The 21,009-nt window shown below is 41.6% G+C and overlaps 1 protein-coding gene across 4 annotated transcripts in view; it reads left to right on the forward strand.

Annotated features, from left to right (window-relative positions):
- Positions 1-14,424, forward strand: part of LOC102117077 (uricase) — a 40,501-nt gene extending 26,077 nt beyond the window's left edge. For all 4 annotated transcript variants that reach the window (XM_045368210.3, XM_045368204.3, XM_005542887.5 and 1 more), the window contains 4 exons: positions 7,301-7,487; positions 9,498-9,621; positions 11,678-11,761; positions 13,894-14,424. In XM_045368210.3, coding sequence (XP_045224145.2) covers positions 7,301-7,487; positions 9,498-9,621; positions 11,678-11,761; positions 13,894-13,968 — 470 coding nt within the window. In that variant the 3' untranslated portion in view covers positions 13,969-14,424. The remainder of the gene's footprint in view (positions 1-7,300; positions 7,488-9,497; positions 9,622-11,677; positions 11,762-13,893) is intronic.
- The last annotated feature ends 6,585 nt before the right edge of the window (positions 14,425-21,009 follow it).

Here is a 21,009-nt window from a genome sequence, read left to right on the forward strand (position 1 = left end):
GAGGGGAAGTAAAATATTTTGAGCACTTGCCTCATGCTGAAGACTATGCAGGGGAAGTAATTTATTTAACTGTGGAAAGGGCAAAGCATTTAAGGGACAGTAACAAGTTCAGTGGGTCTGATTTCTAGAATGTAAGAAGGGAGATGAAGATAAATAAGTTGGTGGTTTGGGCTGGAATCTGAAGGGCCTCATGTGCTATACACAAGTTTAGTATAAGATGGAGGCAGTTTTGCACAGTGGTGAAGCAAGAAGCCTTGAGATCAGAATGAATCATATTTGAATTTGAGCTCCACTACTTAATAACTTTGTGATTAAGAGCAAGGTTACTTATACTACATTGGTGGGTGGGTTTTAATTTGTAAAACAGGGATACCAGTGCCCACTTCAACAACTGTCCAGGGAAACAAAGGAGATAAATGCTAAATTTATTTTATTAAAGCATTTAGCATAGTACTGGGCACACCGGAAGATCTCCTTAAATAATAGCTATAGTTATTGTTCAGAGTGACAACAGAGAACCAGAGAAGGTCTCTAATGGTCAGATTAGTATGTGCATGTTTTTGTTCCGAAATTCTGAACAAGGTATGGTGACAGGCTAGAGAAACAGGCGGTAGTGAGACATTTGGAGACTTCTTGCAAAGATGAAGTGATTGGGTCTAAACTAAAGCAGTAGAAATAGAGCTGGAGGGACTGAGAGGTTGTAGGAAACATTATGTGAGACAGTTTTGAAGTGTAATCAATTGGTCTTAGTGGTTGAGTAGGGATGAAAGATTGGAGAGAAAGAGGAGTTAAAATTGACCCTAATGTGGGAGGACTGGACAACTGACTAAAGAGATTACACACAGGGGAAGTTTTCAGGTGGGAAGCTGGTGAATGTGGGACCATGTGATGGAGATAGATTTGGGGCACATCAGCAGATTGGTGGCAGGTGAAGCCACAGCAGATTGGGGGTAGGTAAAGCCATAGGGAAGAAGGAGACCGTTCCAGAAAAACATACAAAGTGAGAAGAGTTTGAAAGAGGAGATGGCCTGAGAAAAATTCCCCACTGTAAGGGTTGGGCAGTTTAAAAACTGAGACAGAAGAATGTTTAGAGAGATAGAAGGAAGATGAGGGATGATAGTGTCATGGAAGCAGAAGAAAAAGACATTTCAGGAAATTAGGGATTTCTGAGTTACTGAGGAACCAAGATGCATAGCAAATAGGCCCATATGCAGTGGCTCAGCACTAGAAGTTTACTTCTTTTTGTAGAAGTCCAGTTCAGTGTCTGTGTGTGGGGTTAAGGGGGTCAGGTGGATGCTGTGCTCCATGAAGTTCTTCAGGAACCCAGGTTAGTGGCAGCTTTATATTTTTAATCCTTACTTTTTGGTGTCATCTTGAGAATAGACCCCCATACCAGACAGCCAAAGAAAGAGCTTGGAGGAGCCAAAGGAGGGGCAAAGTCCCTGAAGCATAAGCTCCGGGCCTGGAAACAGCATGGATCATTTCTACTGGAGAGAGCTCAGTCACATAGTCACACCTCACTGCAAGGGACACTGCAAAATGTCGTCTAGCTGAGTGCCAGGAGGAAGAGCAAGTAGATTTCGCCTCTGCCACAGGAGATTTAAGAAGTTGGGGTTCTGAGAGGACTGATGAGAAACTATGTTGTCAATAAATAGGCGTCACTGGTGACTTCCCAGAATACTTTTAGTAGAGCCATGGAGGTGGAAGTCAAGTGGCCAAGTATAGGGCTCTGCTGATCACAAAAGGAAAACGGACTTCTCTTTATATCCTGTTCTTTCCAGGAATGACCAAGAGTTGCTATCAGCTTGAATTCTAATCACCTGGCTGCAGCTGAGTGGAAAAACTAGCCACCATAATCAGGTTAAAACTTTTTCTTTCTGCAGAAAGATACAAAGCTTCAGGGTATTGAGATCATTGTGGCAGTGTTCCCAGAAGCTCCAGCTTGACTCATCTAGAGTCCAGCCCCCAACTCCCCCTCTGATTTCATGCAGGGCTGGCAGGGATTGGGGTAGCGGAAGAAACATCTGTTGCCTTAAGTGTATACAGGTATGTGTGTACACATGTATATGGGTGTGTGTATCTTTCAGTGTTGTGTGTATGAAGATGACATTTCTATTCTGTCCCTCTTCGGAGAGTAGGGATGTACGCTCTTTTGGCAGCAAAGTTTAGTTCTTTATTTGCTTATTATCCAAGAGCTGAAACTGTAGGAATCGTAATGTGAGAGAATGTTACAATCATTATCCTAAGAAATGCCCTTGTAAAGGCTTAACTAAAGAAAATAGTAATTATATTATACACACACCACTCACAAATTCACATGGTGAAGGCTGTTGTTACAAACACCTGAGTAGTGCTTTGGTGGGGGACTGGCTAGAATGGTAAGACTTCTGCCCCCTCAAACGCATGTGCTTAATCACATGTTCAGTCATGCCACTCCCAAAAGGACTCTTCCCAGGAGGAGGTGTGACTGGGTGTCTCCCGATGGACTATATTCATTCTTACATAGCAAACGAACAAACATTTCTAGAAATCCTACTGAACCTCAAGCACCACTTTAAGCCCTGGGAATTGCTCTAAAACTCCCATTACACTGTTTCTTCCTAGTGGATCTTTTACAGCTCCATCACTAGGCTGTATTTTAGTTGTTTCAAAGCCTGCTGATTCCACAGGAGAATCTGGAAGACAGAAATAAATTTGTTTGCCCAGAGGATTGAGGGCTGGTGTTATGTTTGTGACTTCTCAAGCCCTGAGAGAACTAGGCCCTAGGTGTATGATGCAAGCTGTTGGTTTAGGTATCATATGGCATCGAATCTTCGGAACTCTTTCTGTCATTTATCAGTGAGAAACTACAAGCTTAACGGAGCTTTAAGTCATTGGTATGATCGAGTCACTAATTTGAACTAAATCGACCCCCAAACCTCTGCACTATTTGAATTATAACTCACAATTTCTTCAGCACCGAATTTCTCCCATTTGACGCTAATTATGAAATTCAGCTAAAGCATGGCTAAATAGAGGAATGGAAGATGGAAAAGAGACCTCAAATACTAGACTGTGTCTTCTGGTAGTGAAAAATACTTCCTATATATCTATTGACATGAAGGGTAGTGAGGGTAGGGGGATGGTTGTAAGGAAGGCAGCTGATGAAATCCGTCCTGGAGGAGAACACATTTAAGAGGTGACAAGATGGGCAGATGGAAGAAGTGAGATGGGAGAAGTGGGCGATCCAGGACAGAGATGGCTACTGCCAAGAAGTCTGTCTATGTCCTTCTGATATCAAGACTAAAGTGCTCTTCGGTTCCTCTGTAAGAAAAATTCTTGGCAGATTTGTGGTCTTTAAAAATCTTCTTGATCATCACCTGGTTGTACAAAAGCCCAGTTAATTTCCTACCATCTGGATGATGTCATCTCTTTCCATCCAGAATTGCACAGAGGGAGCTTTCACTCTCCCTGCATGAGGTAAATGGACTCTCCAAGGCAAATATTTAATCGATCTTTACTTTTTCTAGCACTTTACAAGTTTGAGATTTTCTACTAGAATGATTTAATATGGTTTTAAAATATCTGCCTTTCAGCTATTTGTGTCCTTTTTGGAGGTGTTAAATGTGGAAGCAATTATCCTCTTATGACAAGATCTTTTTCTTGGCTCAATAAAGCTTTGTGCTTTGTGACACCTGATGCGTAGGTAAGGAATTGGGCTTATTTTCTATTAATTCGCAGTGAGTTTCTTTCCCTTAGATAGCTAAAGGGTAGGATGTATGATTCTCTGAGAGATAAGCCACAATCTGCTAAGTGTGTAGGAGGACACTAAAAGCTAGAAAAGATTATGTTCTAGCAAAGTGAAATGTGAAAAATCTTTCTTTTGCATTACTCCATAACCATGGCAGAAAAACAAAACAAAACAAAAAAGCTGATTAAGTGATTTCATGGGGCGTAACCTAGAAAAGGACAGTTTTTGAATTACTACTTGTTAGTCTAAATGGGAATCTTTTTTAGAGGGTGTGAGGCATCATATTTTTAGTTGATGGGCCCATGATTTTGAAAGCCTCAGGTTCTTACCAATGTTCAGCAAGCTGGGGCACTGCCAACAGAGAAGATAAAATAAGCTCTCTGATTTCATCCAGCATGTCTGATGTGTGCCAGGGAAAAATTCTTTTAACATTCAGAGAGAATCATTTTTGTTGTTGTTGTTGTTGTTAATAGAATGATGAGAGCATCAGAGTAGCTGGTTTGTGTTCTGCCAAAACTGTGGCAATAGTTAATTGTCTTGGGGAACATGAGACATTTTATTCTGTGTGAAACTGATGCCAAAACACATTTTAAAAATACAACTGCTTTCTCCATTTTTAGATTCCAGTGAGAAAGCAGATCATTTCAAAGTGGCCTAGTAGGACTGACACTCCCTTAAGGTCAATAAATCTTATCCTAGGGCTGGAGATGGATAGGACGGCACATTAGAAGTAGTTTTCAGAACCCAGTTAAGACTTTGTGAAACGTGGGAAATATTTATAAGTTGTCGAAGTCACTGTGAAAAAGTCAATTATGGCAAAATCATCATCATCACATTTGTAGAGCATTTATGTAGGTCAGCCATTCTACTAAGTCCTTTAGTGCATTCTCTTAGACATGTGGCAGCTGTAGGAAATAGGTATGATTATCGTCTCCATTTTACAGATGACAAAATCAAGGTAGAGAGAGGGTAAAAAAATTCCCTCAGGAGCATGGAGCTCATAAAAATGGGGGTTGAGGATGCAGGGAGAGCACTGGGATTTGAGTTCTAGGAATCTGAGTCTCAAAGCCGTCGATTCAACCACTATGCAACATTGCATCCAGGAATCCTTTTACGGTTAACACCATTGGACGAGCCAAAGTTTGACTGGCTCACACAGATGCCAGCAGTCAAGGCCAGATGAATAGGAAGAAAACAATGTAGATAAAGGTTGTCTTTGGTTCTTTTTCGCCTTCTTTTTAGTCTCCTGCAAGGGTTTCATTTTAACCCCACTCCTGACTGCAAACCCATGTTTCATTTCTATAGGATTTTGTTTTCTAGAAAGGCTTACCATGGGAAGTAGATTATCATAGTACCTTACAAAGGCTTAATGAGTCACTCCCTTAAGGGATATTTATTTGCATTTCAATAGGAAATGTTTAAGGAATACAAAGGTTTTTAGATACCCAGGAGCCAACTCTAAAAAGTGATTATTCAATCTCAATTTCTGGCCAATGGAGATAGTATTTTTCAGGCACTTTAAGGACCTATCTGAGGTCCTTAAAGCCACTGTGGATAGGAGGTGGCAACCTTGTCTCCTGGAAAGGCCACTTATGGAACACAAATGGGGAAAGGGTCAAAGGAAGGAGGAACCATTGCATAGATGGGAAGTGATCCAAAAAGCGGAAGAAAAGCATGGGATCTCATAATGTGGTGCTGAGTTTAAACTCCACCTCTGACAGTTTCTAGCCATGTGACTATGGGCAAATGATTAAAAGTCACATTAAAATACTTGCTTTATAGAGTTTTGGGAACTAAGTAAGATAAAGACTGAAACTGCAGCAACCAAAGGTACGTCTACAGAGAGGAGTTTCTTAGCCAAGGTTAAAACCCTTCCTTTCACGCTCTGCCACACTGTGTGTGAGTTGGAGGGGACCAGGAAGGGAAATGGTAAAGTTTGCTGGGGCTGAACTGTCTAGTAAAGAAAGATACTAAGTTGTGCAATACTTAATCCTTGACATGAATCAATCTTGCTAAACTCATTCATTCATTCAACAGATACTTATTGATTGTTTCTGTAGTTCTACTGGGTTTGAGGCTCACACTCACTGCATGTAACAATGTTGATTTTGTGAGATCATAACTTTATACATTTAGAATCCGATAAGCTCAGCCAGCTGAAGGCATTAAGGCATTGCTGGTATCTTTCTCTTGCTCCTTCTTCAGATGTAGCTTCCAGTAAGTACTTCAGAAAGTTAAACAAGGATGATTTCCTGTTTCACTGCATTATCCTGGGACATTCTGCACAGAATATCTTCTTTAATCAGGACATATCTGATTAAATGTTTTATCTGATAGGTGTATACTGAAGCATGGAAAATACAGAAATATAGACTTTATTTCCCTACTTTTGAAACTCCACAGCTCCTGAGTTAACTGTAGCAATGGAAACCACATAGGTGATGTAAACCATTGCATTTTTAAGCACTTCCTTGGATTTTAATTGAGGATCATGAGTTATATTCTTGTTCTTCAACGAAGACCATGTGTGTAATGATACCTGACACCTCTGGCTCTTGATTTTTAGATTAAACATACCAAAAAGAATAGATATTGGTCGGAACTAACAAAGAGACTGAAAAAAAGGTTTTTTTAATAATCATGCCATGGCACTTTGCTATTAGGGTTTGTCAAGTGCTCCCTGAATGTCCCCAATTCTTGCCAGCCTGTGCAGACAAATAATGTCATAGTAATGTTAATACTGTTCTTTTTTAGATGACACCTGTCACTCTTCCACCTGCCTCATTACCTTATGAAGGGGCAGTAGAGACAGAAGGAGAGCCATATCATCCCTTCCATTGTTTTCAACTCCCCCCTCTCTCCCTCAGGTACCCATGAAACAACTTTGTCCCTTCTCCTTCAGCAGAAAAAACAAAAGCCTTTATAGATATCAACTTAGGCAGATCTATCCCTTGTGAGTCACCAGCTCCATCTTCCCTGTCTTATTTAGGCTCAGCCAGGCCCACGCTGCTACCCATTTATGAAGCTGCCTGGTTTTGCTGAGCTGATAACCATAAGGGAACTGGGATGCCATCACAGCCTAGTGGAGATTGGGATCATCAGCTACGGTAGCTGATCAGCATGAGCACTACCCCCAGTAAAGGGATCACAGTAGCAGGTACAGGAATGGCTCTTAAGGACCTTATTAACACTCCAGCAGGATCACCTGTTGGAGGAGATGGAACTCAAAATACATGAGGTGAGTTGGCCAAGAAGACACTCCCGCATGTAGTTGAAAGGAATGTATTCATTTCTGTGACCTTCAATATACAATGGAGTTTAATCTTAGACCTTCAGATTTTCTAGGGCAAGACAGGGCAGGGAGTCATGGAATCCGGATAGAAGCAAAGGCACACTATCCTCTTCACTGGGACTTCAGAGGAAGTAGGATGACAGAAAACATGGGCGGTGATGTAGTTTTTGTACAGAATGTGTCATGTTTTAATGACCAGGATCCTCTGTGCTAGGTATCAGCAGCAAGGCACTGTTTGTTTATGACCTCTGCCACTCCTGACTTTCTACTTGAAATAGGACCCCCCGTCATTCATTCTGGAATCAAAGACCTCAAGGTCTTGAAAACAACACAGTCTGGATTTGAAGGTTTCATCAAGGACCAGTTCACCACCCTCCCTGAGGTGAAGGACCGATGCTTTGCCACCCAAGTGTACTGCAAGTGGCGCTACCACCAGTGCAGGGATGTGGACTTCGAGGCTACCTGGTATGAACATGTGCATGTCGTGTCTGCCCTTGTCCCAGGGGCCCAGACTTCATAGAATCTTAGAATGTAAAAGAGAAACTTAGAGGCTATTCAACTCAACCTCCCACTATTCAGAAATCCCTTCTGTTTATTCAATTTATTAAATTGGTGGTTCTTAAACATGCATGTGCATCAGAATCACACAGAATCAGAAAACGAAGCTTGCTGGGCCCACCCCCAGAGATTCTGATTCTGTAGGACTGAGGTGGGGTGCAAGAACATGCATTTCTTGCAAACTCCCAGGGGATGCAGATGCCACTGGACCAGGGACCACACTTGAAGAAACACTGCATCAAATGAAGAGAATATCTGGCCTTACTACCTCATAGTGATGCAGAGAAGGCTAAACGAGGGTGACCACTTGTTCCAGTTTGTCAGGGACTTCCTGGTTTTAACACGGAAAGTCCCATGTCTCAGGAAACCTCTTGGTTCTGGGCAAACTGGGATAATTGGTCAATCTAGGCTAAACTCAAAATGATATGATGTTCACAAAAGCATTTTATAAGCATTAAATGCCTTAAAAATATTGTCAACTGAAATAACAAACTGAGAGAGATTCTCAAAGATAATGAATTTATTTAGGAACACACAGGAAATCTGCAAATTTGTGGGCTGGCTGCAGGAAACATAGGTGTATCCTAAGAGGTTGAGGCAAGGGGAAGCTTTTAAAAGCAAAAGGAAAATGTGTACGTAATTTGTTTTGAGACAAAGAGAACACTGGTTACAGTGGCTATCATGGGAGTTAACGCCAGCTCATTAGTGGAGACCGTGTCAGGCAAGTGTTCTTGTACATCCGGCTAGCTGTCCTTGTGACTCACGTCGCGAGCCGCTGTTTGAAAAGTCCTTGGCAAAATTCTTGTTACAGGCATATGTACATAAGAGCCCTTCAGAGAGTCTTTGCAATAGTTCTTACAGGCATCTGTGCATGAGGGCCCTCCCTCAGCTTCCTGGCTCTATTTATTTATTTATTTAGCGTCTGACACAAGTGACTCCATTTTGATTCTGATAACTCACAATATAAAGGTATGATTATTATTATACCCTGACAGGGAGTAATTAGACCTCTCGACTTTCAGAACTTGCTTTTTGATTAGGTATCTCATTCCTTTGCTAAAGCTCTGTAGAAATTTCTACCCTATCATAAACTAGAATCCGCATGCATACCCCTCCCCCATCACCCACTCCCACAGCATTCCCTCCCACTGGTGTAGTTTTTCTCTGCTTCTTTTATTATGTGATAGGTTTTTAAATGCATGATGAGAACGTCACCTCAGTCTTCCTTCCTTTTTACTTCAAGTGCTCTCCATGGGCAGCAGCCTGATGTATTTATGTTGAAAAGAGCATGAAATTGAACATGCCAGAGGCAGGATAGTACTGTAGGCTGGGCCTCCTACCAAAGAGAGGGACTTAGAGCAGATCATGTAACTTTTAAGCTCAGGTTCTTCTTCTCTAATTGGGGATAATAATAGTACCTACTTCAGCTATATTGAGAGAATTCAATGACATCATCACATAAAATGCTTAGCACAGAAAAATCTGTCTAATCTAAAAACACAGAGGCTGGCACAGAGTAAACCCCCAAATGTAAAAATTCAATGAGCCAGCCAGGCAGAGCAGCAAGATGGTAAGAATACTTGGGAGTCTTCTTCTTAGGTTCTTCGAACATGACAGGAAATTTACCCTAAAATGCCCACCGGGCCCTGGTGCCAAACTATGAAGACAGTCTAGTGATGCTCAATATGTTTGTTGAATGGTGTGTGTGTGTGTGTGTGTGTGTGTGTGTGTGTGTGTGTGTGTATGTGTATAGGGGAATGGGAAGTGAGGTGTTTTGTTTTTGGCATTACAAGATACTAATCTTTTCTAAAAACATCAATAACATTGTTTTCTGGGGGACAGATAGGTCACTGCTTCTTAGCTTCCTAATACATAAAATTCCTTTCAGGATCCTCAGTGACCTTCTCTGTGTTTTAGGGGCACCATTCGGGACCTTGTCCTGGAGAAATTTGCTGGGCCCTATGACAAAGGCGAGTACTCGCCCTCTGTGCAGAAGACCCTCTATGATATACAGGTGCTCTCCCTGAGCCGAGTTCCTGAGGTATGTTCTGTCAGTTGCCATTCTGAGGATTGGGAGAACGTGTGTCTTCTGTCAGCTCTGAGAAAGAGTTGAGAGTTAAAATAAGAAAGTGGAAGACACATGAAAAATGACATCTGTTGTTGTTCAAAAGCTTGTTATAGCAAGTGAGAAGAGAGCAAAAATGGAAAAATCTGTCTAACCTGAAAACACAGGCCACGGTTGTAGTCCTTGAGTTTTGTTGAAAATTGTTTGAGTCCCTTCAGCCTGCCACTGATTTAAGCCTCATATTCAGGACACTTGAATGACTTGAGGGAGAGGGGAAATTAGACAAAGGTTGTGTGTTTCAGGAAAACCAGACAATGAAAGATAGATGTAGAGAGATTTCATCCATCCATCCATCCATCCATCCATCCATCCATCCATCCATCCATCCATCTGTCCATCTACCTACTTCCCCACCCACCAATTCATTCATTCATTTATTGAATGGTGATTATGTCTCTGGCAGCACATGAAGGATACAAAGATAAATTAGATATAGTCACTACCCTCAAAGAGCTCATCATTCAGTGAACAAACAAAATAAGTAAACTAACAATTCAATAGAGAAAAGAGTATTATGAAAGTACAGAGCAAAGCAGCTAACTCAGGTATAGGAGATGGGTTCAGCCAGGTTTTCTAGAGGGAAGGGTGTTTGATTTGAGTCTAGAGGTTATCTGAGTTTACTCTCAAGGGTGAGGGAGTAGGGTAGGTATGGAGACAAGAAATAGCATGATACAGTTGTTTACTGTTGAGGGTCTACCATGTGTGAATGGATATATATGAATGAATTATAGTCACTCCATATAGAAATGAGGCAGGAACTACAGGAGCCAGTCAAGAGAGCCTTTTTAGGCTTATTTATAGAGTCTGTACCTTATCCTGAAGGCTTCCGGGAGCCACCAAGGGGTTTAAGCAGGATGTTTTGTGCCAGATTTGTACTCTAGAAAAATCACTGTGACAGAAGTGTGATGAATGAAAAGGTTGATGGACCATAGGCAAGGAGACATGTTGGGATCTATTTCAGAATCTTGCAAAGAGAGTCTGGGCCATGGTGGGGCTGGAGAGGAGGAGTACCATCCTTAGACCTGGACAAGAGAGACTCCGGCCATGGCTCAGCATTTTACAGGCCCCGTTAAGGCCTTCCTCTAGCTATGCCTCCCTGCACTGAGTGAACAATCAGTGGGGCCACAGCAACATACCCTGCAGAGGCCCAATGCATTCCCCAGAATTTCCTGTCCAAATAGCCGTGAGACTACTTCTGGAACCTGGGCAAATCTCTTCTCGAGATCTGTCTTCCAGAGGGCGAATCGTGCTATTGGTGTTCACACTTAGGCCTGAGAGTAGGCAAAGGGGCAGATGTTTGCAGGAGGTATGGATGGTGCTTGACATGCAAGCTGGAGTGTCTACCCCTGTGAGTCCAAGAGAGAAGGTGGGATGGGCCAGGAGCAAGGGGCTGGCTCTTCCCATGCTGCCATGCCCCGGCATGGTACTCCAAGAAGTTAGAGAATTTTAAATTAATACCTGGCCTACCAGGTTGTTATGAAGGGTATATTTGTCAAGTTAGAAGAGTAGAACATATTTCACTCAAAAAATTTTAGCTTGATTAATATAACTTTAAAATCTTTATACATTTGGTATGTGGGTCTCCAATTATACTCTTACTGCAGGGCCTATAAGTGTTAGGTACAGGCCTGAAAGGTGGGAGTGGAATGAGGAGGAATTTAGAAGGTTGACTGGCCAGTACCTGGAGGCCAGTTGGATGTCGAAGAGGTCTCCCACATTTCTAACCCGAGGAGCCCCTTCTTTTCAGAGAAACAGATGTTGTACACTGAGGGGAGAAGAGTAGGCCCACCATCTAATCACAGAACTAGTAGGAGAGAACAATGTCGGGCAGTGGAGGTACATCAGAGGGTGTCTCCAAGTCAGAGAGAGAACCTGACTAATGGGTGCGAGGGTAGGGGAGGTGAGGGTGGCTGGAGTGACAGAGATGGAGGCTCGCAGCTCCTAATGTGATGCATACCACTGTGGATTCCAGATAGAAGATATGGAAATCAGCCTGCCAAACATTCACTACTTCAATATAGACATGTCCAAAATGGGTCTGATCAATAAGGAAGAGGTAAGAGAACTTTAAATATATTTAAAGCACATCTCTGTCCCATCCCCTTCTGCCTCCTTATAAGCCTGGGATGATAGTGTCACCGAATAAAACTCTTAGCAACTGTTGCTTTGGGGAATATTTATAGTTGCCAGTGATTACAGCCCTCTTCAATTCTGGGCCTTTCAATGCCTGAGGTTGGAGTGCCCTCGAAGTGGATGAATAATTATAGAAGGTTGGAAGTCCAAGAGAGAAAGACGGAGAAGGAACAGAGCGTGCCCAAGGAAACAACTCTGAGATCTGCTTCTCCAAAAAGTGCCATACAAGGACACAGCTTCATTATTCTCCATCATGAGGCAATGAGGAGAAAAAAAGATTCTATTTTTCACTTTCTTCCATCATTCCTACCTTTTGATTAACTAGTCAGTTCAGTGGCATAAAATACACATAGGAAAACATGAAAGAGTATTTATGTTTCTAATTGCAATTACAGAAGGTAAGGTGCAGAAATTAATTTTTTGAAAAGAACCCTTTGTCTTGGAAAAAGTATTTCTCCTGCTTTTTTTTTTAAGCCATGGCAGAATGTTAAACCACTCAGTGTGTCTGATTAGACAGCCTTAAGTCCTGACTGGTGGGCTGGTGTGGTCAGTTCTTGGGAGATCAGAACCATTCTTCCCTCTTGGACCACATTCAGAATAAGATTTCTCAATTTGCTGCAGCTTCGCACACATTTCTATTATCTAGAAAACATTATTTTGAGTAACTTCTTTTAGTATGTGTTGGGGAGTAAGATAGGGAAGCAGCCATCTATTAGCATGGCTCTGCTCTAGTAGACTTATATCCTTTGGTGGATAAGCACTAATGAAGGGGGTCTTCAGAAGGTCCCACATTCTGTACCTGCTGGCCCAGAAGCCTCACAATCCTTCGGGCCAGGTACCTCCTTTCTGTTTTGCGAGTAATGTGGGTGGCCTCTAGCAGGCTTTGAACACCATCAGCTGCAGGTGGAGGCTGGGGGAGTCACATCTGGAAACAAAGGTCATGCTTAGGTGCCCACATAGGTGATCTAGAGTTCTGAGTTGCTGAGGAGAGCAACCTTGGTCCCACATGTTGTACATCCAGCCACAAGGAGAGGCAGCACTATTTACTTTAGAGGAAGGAAAGGATATGGCTACCAGAATGTCATTCATTAGAATGTAAAGTCTTTTTAAAGCTTTCTAAAGGGCAGGAGAGGGACCTGAAAGTAATCCTGGCCAAGTCCACCAGAGGCAAAACAAATGGACCCTAAATAGAAAAAAGGATCAGGTGTCATGGCTGGAGCAGTGCTTAGCTCAGAACCCCAGGCAGAGGGAGGAGGCCTCCTGAGGGCCCCCGACACCTCAGGTCTGCACTAATCCCAGCGTGTTGGGGGGCCGCGCCCACAGGGTTCTTCCCTCTAGGAAGTCAGACTCGCAGCTCCCTCATGGAGCCCAGCTGGGGACTTGGAGTCAGGAAGGCCTGAGTTCCTTTGGGTCAGGGCTCTACATAAAGGCACCTGAGTGGCTGAACAAGCTGTCCTTGTGTCTGAACTTTGAGGATGGCTGGAGCCACTCTTGGACTCTCACCCAGCAGGTATGTACAAAGTGAACATAACACATGAGAAACAGGAAGTTGGACAAATTGACACCAGCAGAGAAGTGACAAATGACAGGGTGGGAAGGTGGAAGAACTCTAAAAGCACTGCTATCTGGAGGCACTTAGAATTTAGAATTCTATAATTTAGAATTGAGTGAACAACCCTGCAGACCTCAGACATTTCTGAGGGCATGGTGATCTTACAGCATTGGACAATGACTCATGGTCAAAGTGAGTCACCAAGGAAAGGTCAATTGTGCTCAATACACTGCATTTACAAAGCAGGGATATGGAATGCATTTTTAGAAACATTTATATCTCAATGATTAACATTTTTCAAAAGCTTTTAAATTTTCTAGAAAATTGACTCATCTCTCAACTATTGCCAGAATAATAAGGCATTACCATGCTTGAAGTAACTTTAATGGAGGACATATACATTTTCCTGTTTAGTAAGTTGTTTTTGTTTTTAATATTGAGTCATAGAAAGGAGGAGAGAGCTATTTTAATGTCCCTTAAGTTACCATGTGGTTTTTCTACAGGTCTTGCTGCCATTAGACAATCCATATGGAAAAATTACTGGTACAGTCAAGAGGAAGTTGTCTTCAAGACTGTGACATTGTGGCCACCCATAGGAGTCCACTCTCAGCTGAGGAATTCCTTCAGTCATTTGTGATGCTGGAGATGATAGCATGTAGCCATGTAAAATTTCACACTAGTATATTGATTTATAGTGTTCGCTTTCCTCCAATATGAAACAATTTATTTCTTCTACACTTGGCTCAGCAAGGCATTCTGTGGATTACCTTATTAGTAATTATAACATGCTTTATGGCTACAGTTTACTTTAAAATGCTGAGCAGTATTAGGACAGTTATAAATCAATATTTCTTTTTGGTTGTCTTATGCCTTCGTATCTTAGAGAAGCTTTAGAATCAATTCATTAAGAAAATAATCATTAATGGGTGTGTCACATCAATTAATTTGGGCACAGTTTTAAGAAACAAATAATGTTTTCATCTTACTGATGCTTCTAAGTAATGCAGAAAATGAAATAAAATTATATTGAAAAATATCACCATTGTTACTTCATTTGACTGAATATTTGATTTTAAGAATGCTCTAGCATATATATATTGATTATTTGTTTCCACTCTGATGGTACTTCTGTGATCTTAAGGTATTGATTTTAAACTTTTTCAATCCTTAGAGAATATTTAATACATATGAGGGTACTGAAAACGAGTATAAATTGTTTTTCTTTGAATAATGCATCCGTTATATGCACGAAATGTCACACTTAATAAATGTTAAGACAATATACAGATGGGTACATTTAGAAAGAAGACCAAAGAATATGTATGTGAAAATATCAGCAATGACAATTTCTGGATGATGGGATTATGAGTGATTTTTATTTTTCACCATGTACTTTTCTGAATCTTTCAAATATGAACAATTATTCCTTGTATAATCAGAGAAACAAATATAGTTGATGATTTAAAGATGCATACAGATTTGAAGGCTGATTATATCAATTGACTAACACTACCATTGTATACATATAATAAAACTTCACAAATTACAACTTTAGAAACCCATGATGAAAACCTGTCCACATGAACATTCTGGGTAACCTCTTCCATTTAAAAAAATCTTCATTTAAAAGATAAAATCAAATCTTCATTTTTAAGAATTGCGTACATATGAGCCCTTAGTATTATATGTTAATAAGACTTCATTCACCTTTATAATACTACTACTTAAGGTTGCATGGTATAGTGGTTAATTGCACAAACTCATTTAAATCCTGGCTCCACCTCTCAGTAAGTATAAGACCAGTTTCTTCATCTGTAAAATGGAGGTGAAAAGAGAATCTACCTCATAGGTCTTTTGAGGATTAAATGGGTTAATGCTTGTAAAGTGCTATGGTAATATTTGGCCTGACACAGAAATTTCTACATATGTGTTTGTTGAATGTAATAAATGCCTGCCTTCTTTTCATTTGTTATTAGGCCCACATAGAAAAGCCATCACTGGCCTCTGGGTCAGGCAACAGATGGGAGGTGTTGAGAGCAGCAAACCCTACAAGATGCTGGAGGCCATTCACAAGCAAGTGCCTGTTTGGAAAATAACGTGGGATAAGAACAATGAGATAATTTGATGAGGAAAGGTTGTGCTACATTGAATACTCATGTCACAAAATGTGCTTCTACATTATGTAACTTACATGGTCAAATGACTGGTACATTTCATTCCTCTGCTAATTTGTTAATTCTGTTCCAAGAGGAAAGAGTCTAACATGACTTTTCAAAAACAAAAAACAAAACAAAACAAAACCCTCAACTTAATTAGGCCTTTCTTACTTGATGTTCCCTTACTCTTGTAAGTTTTAGAAACACTGTATTTGCTTCACAGAAGAAACCCATGTTAGTGCAGAATCCTTAGAAATTGTGGCCCATTTATACATATGTGCATTTTGCTTCTCCTGAGCTCTTAGCACATTTACTGCGATAGATTGCAAATGAGCTATTGGATGTCATATACCAGGTGTGTGGCAGGAAAGCCTGTAGTATGTGAAAATTTCAAGGACCAAGTTCCTGTTTTGTGAAAGATGTTTCCTTCTTAGAACTGTGAACGATGGGGCTGAAAGCCAGCTTTGGGTTTCACCCGTTCCTTTCAGTTTGGCAGAGGGGCAGGCAGAACTGAACTGTAAACACCTGTGAGGTAATTTGTTTTAAAAAACACTTCATGATTTTGCTAGGACGGCTCCAGGGATTCAGTTCCAGTTCTCTGGGAAGCAGAGTTGCCCTTACAACACTCTCCTCTCTCCTTACTCTCTCTCTCTGCTCACCCCAACCCTATCTTAAGTACTTTCATGGAGGAATCGTGCAGGTGGTTCCAAGCCCACGTGCTGCCGGGGAGGCAGTTTCCATGGCATTCAGTGGAGCGGGCTGTCATGTGGGGCTTGTGGTTTTGGCAGCCAAGATTCTGCCTAAGGTTTGTTTCATATTCTTTAAATTTCATCTCATAATTTTCATAGTGGCAGACTCAGAAAATATATATCCTTCCTTTTCCTTTTTAGAGTCAGACTTAAGTTCATACCATTCCTTGTTTTTAGACACCAATGTTTTCCCTCTCTTTTTTCTACCCCAATATAGAAGCATAATAAGTCTTTTGAGACAGCATTTTACTGATTTGTCATTGTAACAGAATTTACCTTCTTCAATCACCTGCAGATTTTAACTAGAGAAATTTGAACTTTTTCCCAACCTCTTTATACTTTGTCCAGAAGGAGCATTTCCTTTCCTCCAGACTCTGAGGTGTGTGGAGTTGGCCCTTTGCAGTCGCCTTTGCTAGACCTTTACAACTTCTGCTTTCTTGTCTGCACTCTTGAGGAAGCCAAAGCTTCTGCCCAAAGAGATGAAGCCTTCTAACCAGACACACAGGACCCTTCCAGCTTCCACATACTTGAAACTTATTTTCTGTATGTTTCACAGTCTTAGCACTTGTTTCTCTTAGAGCTTAGCTACCTGTCATTTATCCATTTGCCCAGGCTCCCTCTCAGAAATTCTTAGTTTTGTGGATCCTATTAAGACCCTATTGAGAATATGATGGCTATGGACCTTCTTCCCAGGAAAACGCTCATTCATGTCTCTACAGGTGCCTCTACCTCTGCTAAGGAAGTAGTTCACACATTATCTTTAAAGTGTAAAGGCTTCCAATAGAAATCTGCCACATGAGCAATATATTCAAGCAAACTTAGAAAGTATACTGCTCACCTTTACATAATAAAGAAATAAACGTAGTATTAGTTTCCTTAGGCTGCCACAACAAATTACCATAAACTTGGTGGTGTAAAACAATAGAGATTTATTTCCTCATAGTTCTAGAGGCCAGAGTCCAAAATCAAGACGTGGGCAGTGTGCTAACTCCAAAGACTCCAGGGGAGATTCTGTTTTTGCCTCTTCCAGCCTCTCATGCCTTCGGGGGTTCCTCGATTCGCAGCTGCATCACTCTAGTCTCTGCCTCCATGGTGGAATTGCCTCCTCCTCTTTCTGTCTGGCAGGTCTTCCCTGTATGACTCTTATAAGGACACTGGTCACTGGATTTGGGGCCCACCTGGATAACCCTGGGTGATCTCTTCATCTCAAGATCCTTAATGACATCTGCAAAGATCTTTTTTCCACGTAAGGTCATGTTTGCAGGTTCTGACAATGAAGACATGGTCTTCTATTTTGAGGGCCACCATTCAACCCAATACACCAAGTAAGAGGTCAGTGAGCTTTTTAAGGGCAGCTCTTCTGGTGTATGTGGATCTTAGCTATACACAAGCTACTCTTCCCTTTAGATCTGGGGGATGGTACCATACACCTCCTGATTTGATCAATTGTCACATAGATGTTTATAAAAGGGTGAAGAGCATGGACTTTGGATGCAGATAGTACTAAGGTTAGACTGGGCTCCACCAATTTCTAGCTGTGTGATCTTCAGCAAGTATTCTCTAAGCTTAAGCTCTCTTGTTTATGAAATGGGAACAATAATAACACCTACCTCACAGCATAGGGTAGCCAAGCATTAACTGAGATCATGCATGAGCTAGAATGCCTTTGGCTGCAAGTAACTGAATACCTAAGAGTGTCTTAAACAGAAGAGACGTCGTGCTTGCTTCAGAAGTTTAAGAAGTAGGCTATCCCAGGATGGAATATCTAATTCAGTGATGGCATCAGGACTCAGGCTCATTCCACCCTTTGCCCTGCCATCCTCAGTATAGGGTAATGTTTTCTCTATGGCCACAAAATGGGGGATAAAGCTCCTGTTAAAGATGCGCTGGTACCTCCTGCATGACAATCTCAGGGTCTTACTGTATTTTTCATGGGGAAGCTGACCTGTGATACTAAGAGTAGTTCCAGGAAGGAGACTTGAAAATGGGATTTGGGAGCTGGATCACCCACTGGCTCACTAGCAATGAGCCTTTGTAATACTGTAATCACACAATGGTTAAAACCGTCTGCAGAGGTGAATTGGGATAAGATACTGGAGAAAGGAATAGACTGGCAGGGGCAAAATCTCAAATGCTTGAGAGGTGTGGGGGAAATGGTTATTATAAGCACTATGGAATTTGAATGGGTGTCACTGGGAACCATTAATACATTAAGAAAGGCAATGATAAGTTGAGGATAATTAATAACTAATATAAAGTAGACCATGAAAGCAAGAGGGCCTCCTTGGCAACGTATGAAGACAGTATACATCTAGATGGCACAAAAAAAGCTTAGGATCAGACCCAGGTCTTAATTATTAGAATAGCAGAGCTCCAAGGAAAATTGAATTCTCCACCCTTGACAGCTCTGTCACACTAAGGTCAGAGTCCTGATTGATGCACTTCAAATCTTGAATCGTCAGCTTTCCCTGAATTCTCTGTGCCTGCAGAACTAGATTATTTCTCCATGTTAAAAGCTAGCACTGCCCCTCTTGCTTGAAGACAATGCAGAAGCTTCTGCTTACAAGGAAACACATGCCTCCTTGGGATATATCCCCACCTCCTGACCACCAGATCTATAAATAGGATAAGTCACATCGTACACCAGCTAGACACATGCTGGGCTAGCTAAGGAAGGAAGGAGACCACAGGCCAAAAGAGTGGCAAAGGCCCAGCCAATAGATATAAAAGCTGGAAGATTATACATGGGTGATGGGTAAAACCCACCCATTTTTCAAATCAAGAAGCAAGAAGAGAAGCAGTTTCCATTCACATGGATGGACAGTTGCATACGTTTATAGTGTTGTCCCAGGATGACATTAAATTTTCTAGCCTTTGTATATGGGACCAGGATCATCAAGACATTCCCTAGGACATCAAATTGGTCCATTATACTCATGAGACTATGTTAATTGGACTGAATGACCAAGAAGTGACACTTATACTCTGGAGAATGGTAGATAAACCCATCAAAGGCCCACCACATTAGTGACATTTTTAGCAGTCTGGTGGTCTAGGACAAGGATTGGTGAAATCTGTCCCACCACTTGTTTTTGTAGTAAAGTTTTATTGGAACACAGCCATGCCCATTTGCTTATATATTGCGTATGGTTGTTTTCATGTTATAATGGCAGAGTTAATAGTTGAAACAAAGACTATTTGGTCTATGAAGCCTAAAATTTTTTACCCTTTGACCCTTTATAGGAAAAGTTTGCTGAGGGTATTATAGGACATCCCCTCCAAAATAAAGGACACATTATTGCATCTCAAGCTTTATACCACTAAGAAGAAATCACAGTGCTTGGTATTCTCTTTTGGAAGACTCATATTCCACATGTGGTAATATTTCTCCAACACATTTACTGGGTGGCAAGGAAAGCTTCCAGCTTTGTTTGGGGCCCAGAGAAGTAAAAGGCACTGGAGTAGGTCCAAACGGGGTACAGATATTCCTTCTGCTTGAACCATGTGAATCAGCAATTTCTATGCTATTAGAGATGTCTCTGATTGGGGAAGATGCTGTGTGGGGCCATGAGTGAACTAAAACACACAAGCATTTATTCTCTCAGTCAACAATAACAAGCAACATAGAACACTTCTGTCAAATGTTTGGGGATTTCTCTCCACAACAAGCAAGCAATCAATTCTGCAGCAGGCACCCTTTGAGTGCCCTCTAATTCCGTTCTATTCTTACTCTATCTACCTGGAGACAGCATCAGATGCCATAGCTTAAGGAATTAATGCCCAAGACTGCCACCACCGCCCCACTCCAGGCAGCCTTCAGACACCAGTCTTAAGCTCCAGGTTGTTTTACCTGTGCTTCTGACCAACTGGCTATAAATCAGGGATCCCACACTCCCCACACACACCCTGCTCCTTGGGTTAGATTAATTTGCTAGAGCAGCTCCTGAAACTCAGGGAAACACCTACTTACATTCACCAATCTATTATAAAGGATATTACAAAGGATTCAGATGAAAACATGCATATGGTTAGGTATGGGGGAAGAGGCGCAGAGTTTCCATGCTCCCCACAACCCCTGGGTGCACCATCCTCTAAGAGCCTCCATGGGTTCAGCTATTTGAAAGCTTTTCCAGCCATGCTCTTTTGGGTTTTTATGAAGGCCTCATTACATAGGATTGATTGATTACATCGTTGGCCATTGGTGATCAACTTAACCTTCAGTACCTTTCTCTTTCCCAGTGGTTGAGAGTGGACTGAAAGTCCCAACCCTCTAATAAAGCTTTGGTCTTTCCAGTGGCAAGCCCCCATCCTGAAGCTACCTAGGGACTGCTTGCTGTCAGTCAATTATTAGCATACAAAAATACATCACTTTAGAGATTCTAAGGATTTGAGGAGTTATATGCCAGGAAATTGAGTGAAGACCAAATATATGTTTTACATTCTCACAGGGGCCTATGCCAAGACCCAATGGGAAAATTACAACATAAACTCCCAGGATTCTGGAGCAAGGCTATGCTATCTGTAGCAGAGAATCATTCACCATTTGAAAAATAGCTTCTGGTGTGTTACTGGGTTTTATAAACACTGAAGTCTGACCACGGAACATCAACAGAATTTGTGGCCAGAGCTGCTCATCATAAGCTGGTTTCTCTCAAACCCACCAAGTATTAGGGTCTGGCAGGCCCAGCAGCAATCCATTGCAAGATGGAAATGA

Source organism: Macaca fascicularis, chromosome 1 (genome assembly GCF_037993035.2).
Source record: "Macaca fascicularis isolate 582-1 chromosome 1, T2T-MFA8v1.1".
Taxonomy (NCBI): domain Eukaryota; kingdom Metazoa; phylum Chordata; class Mammalia; order Primates; family Cercopithecidae; genus Macaca; species Macaca fascicularis.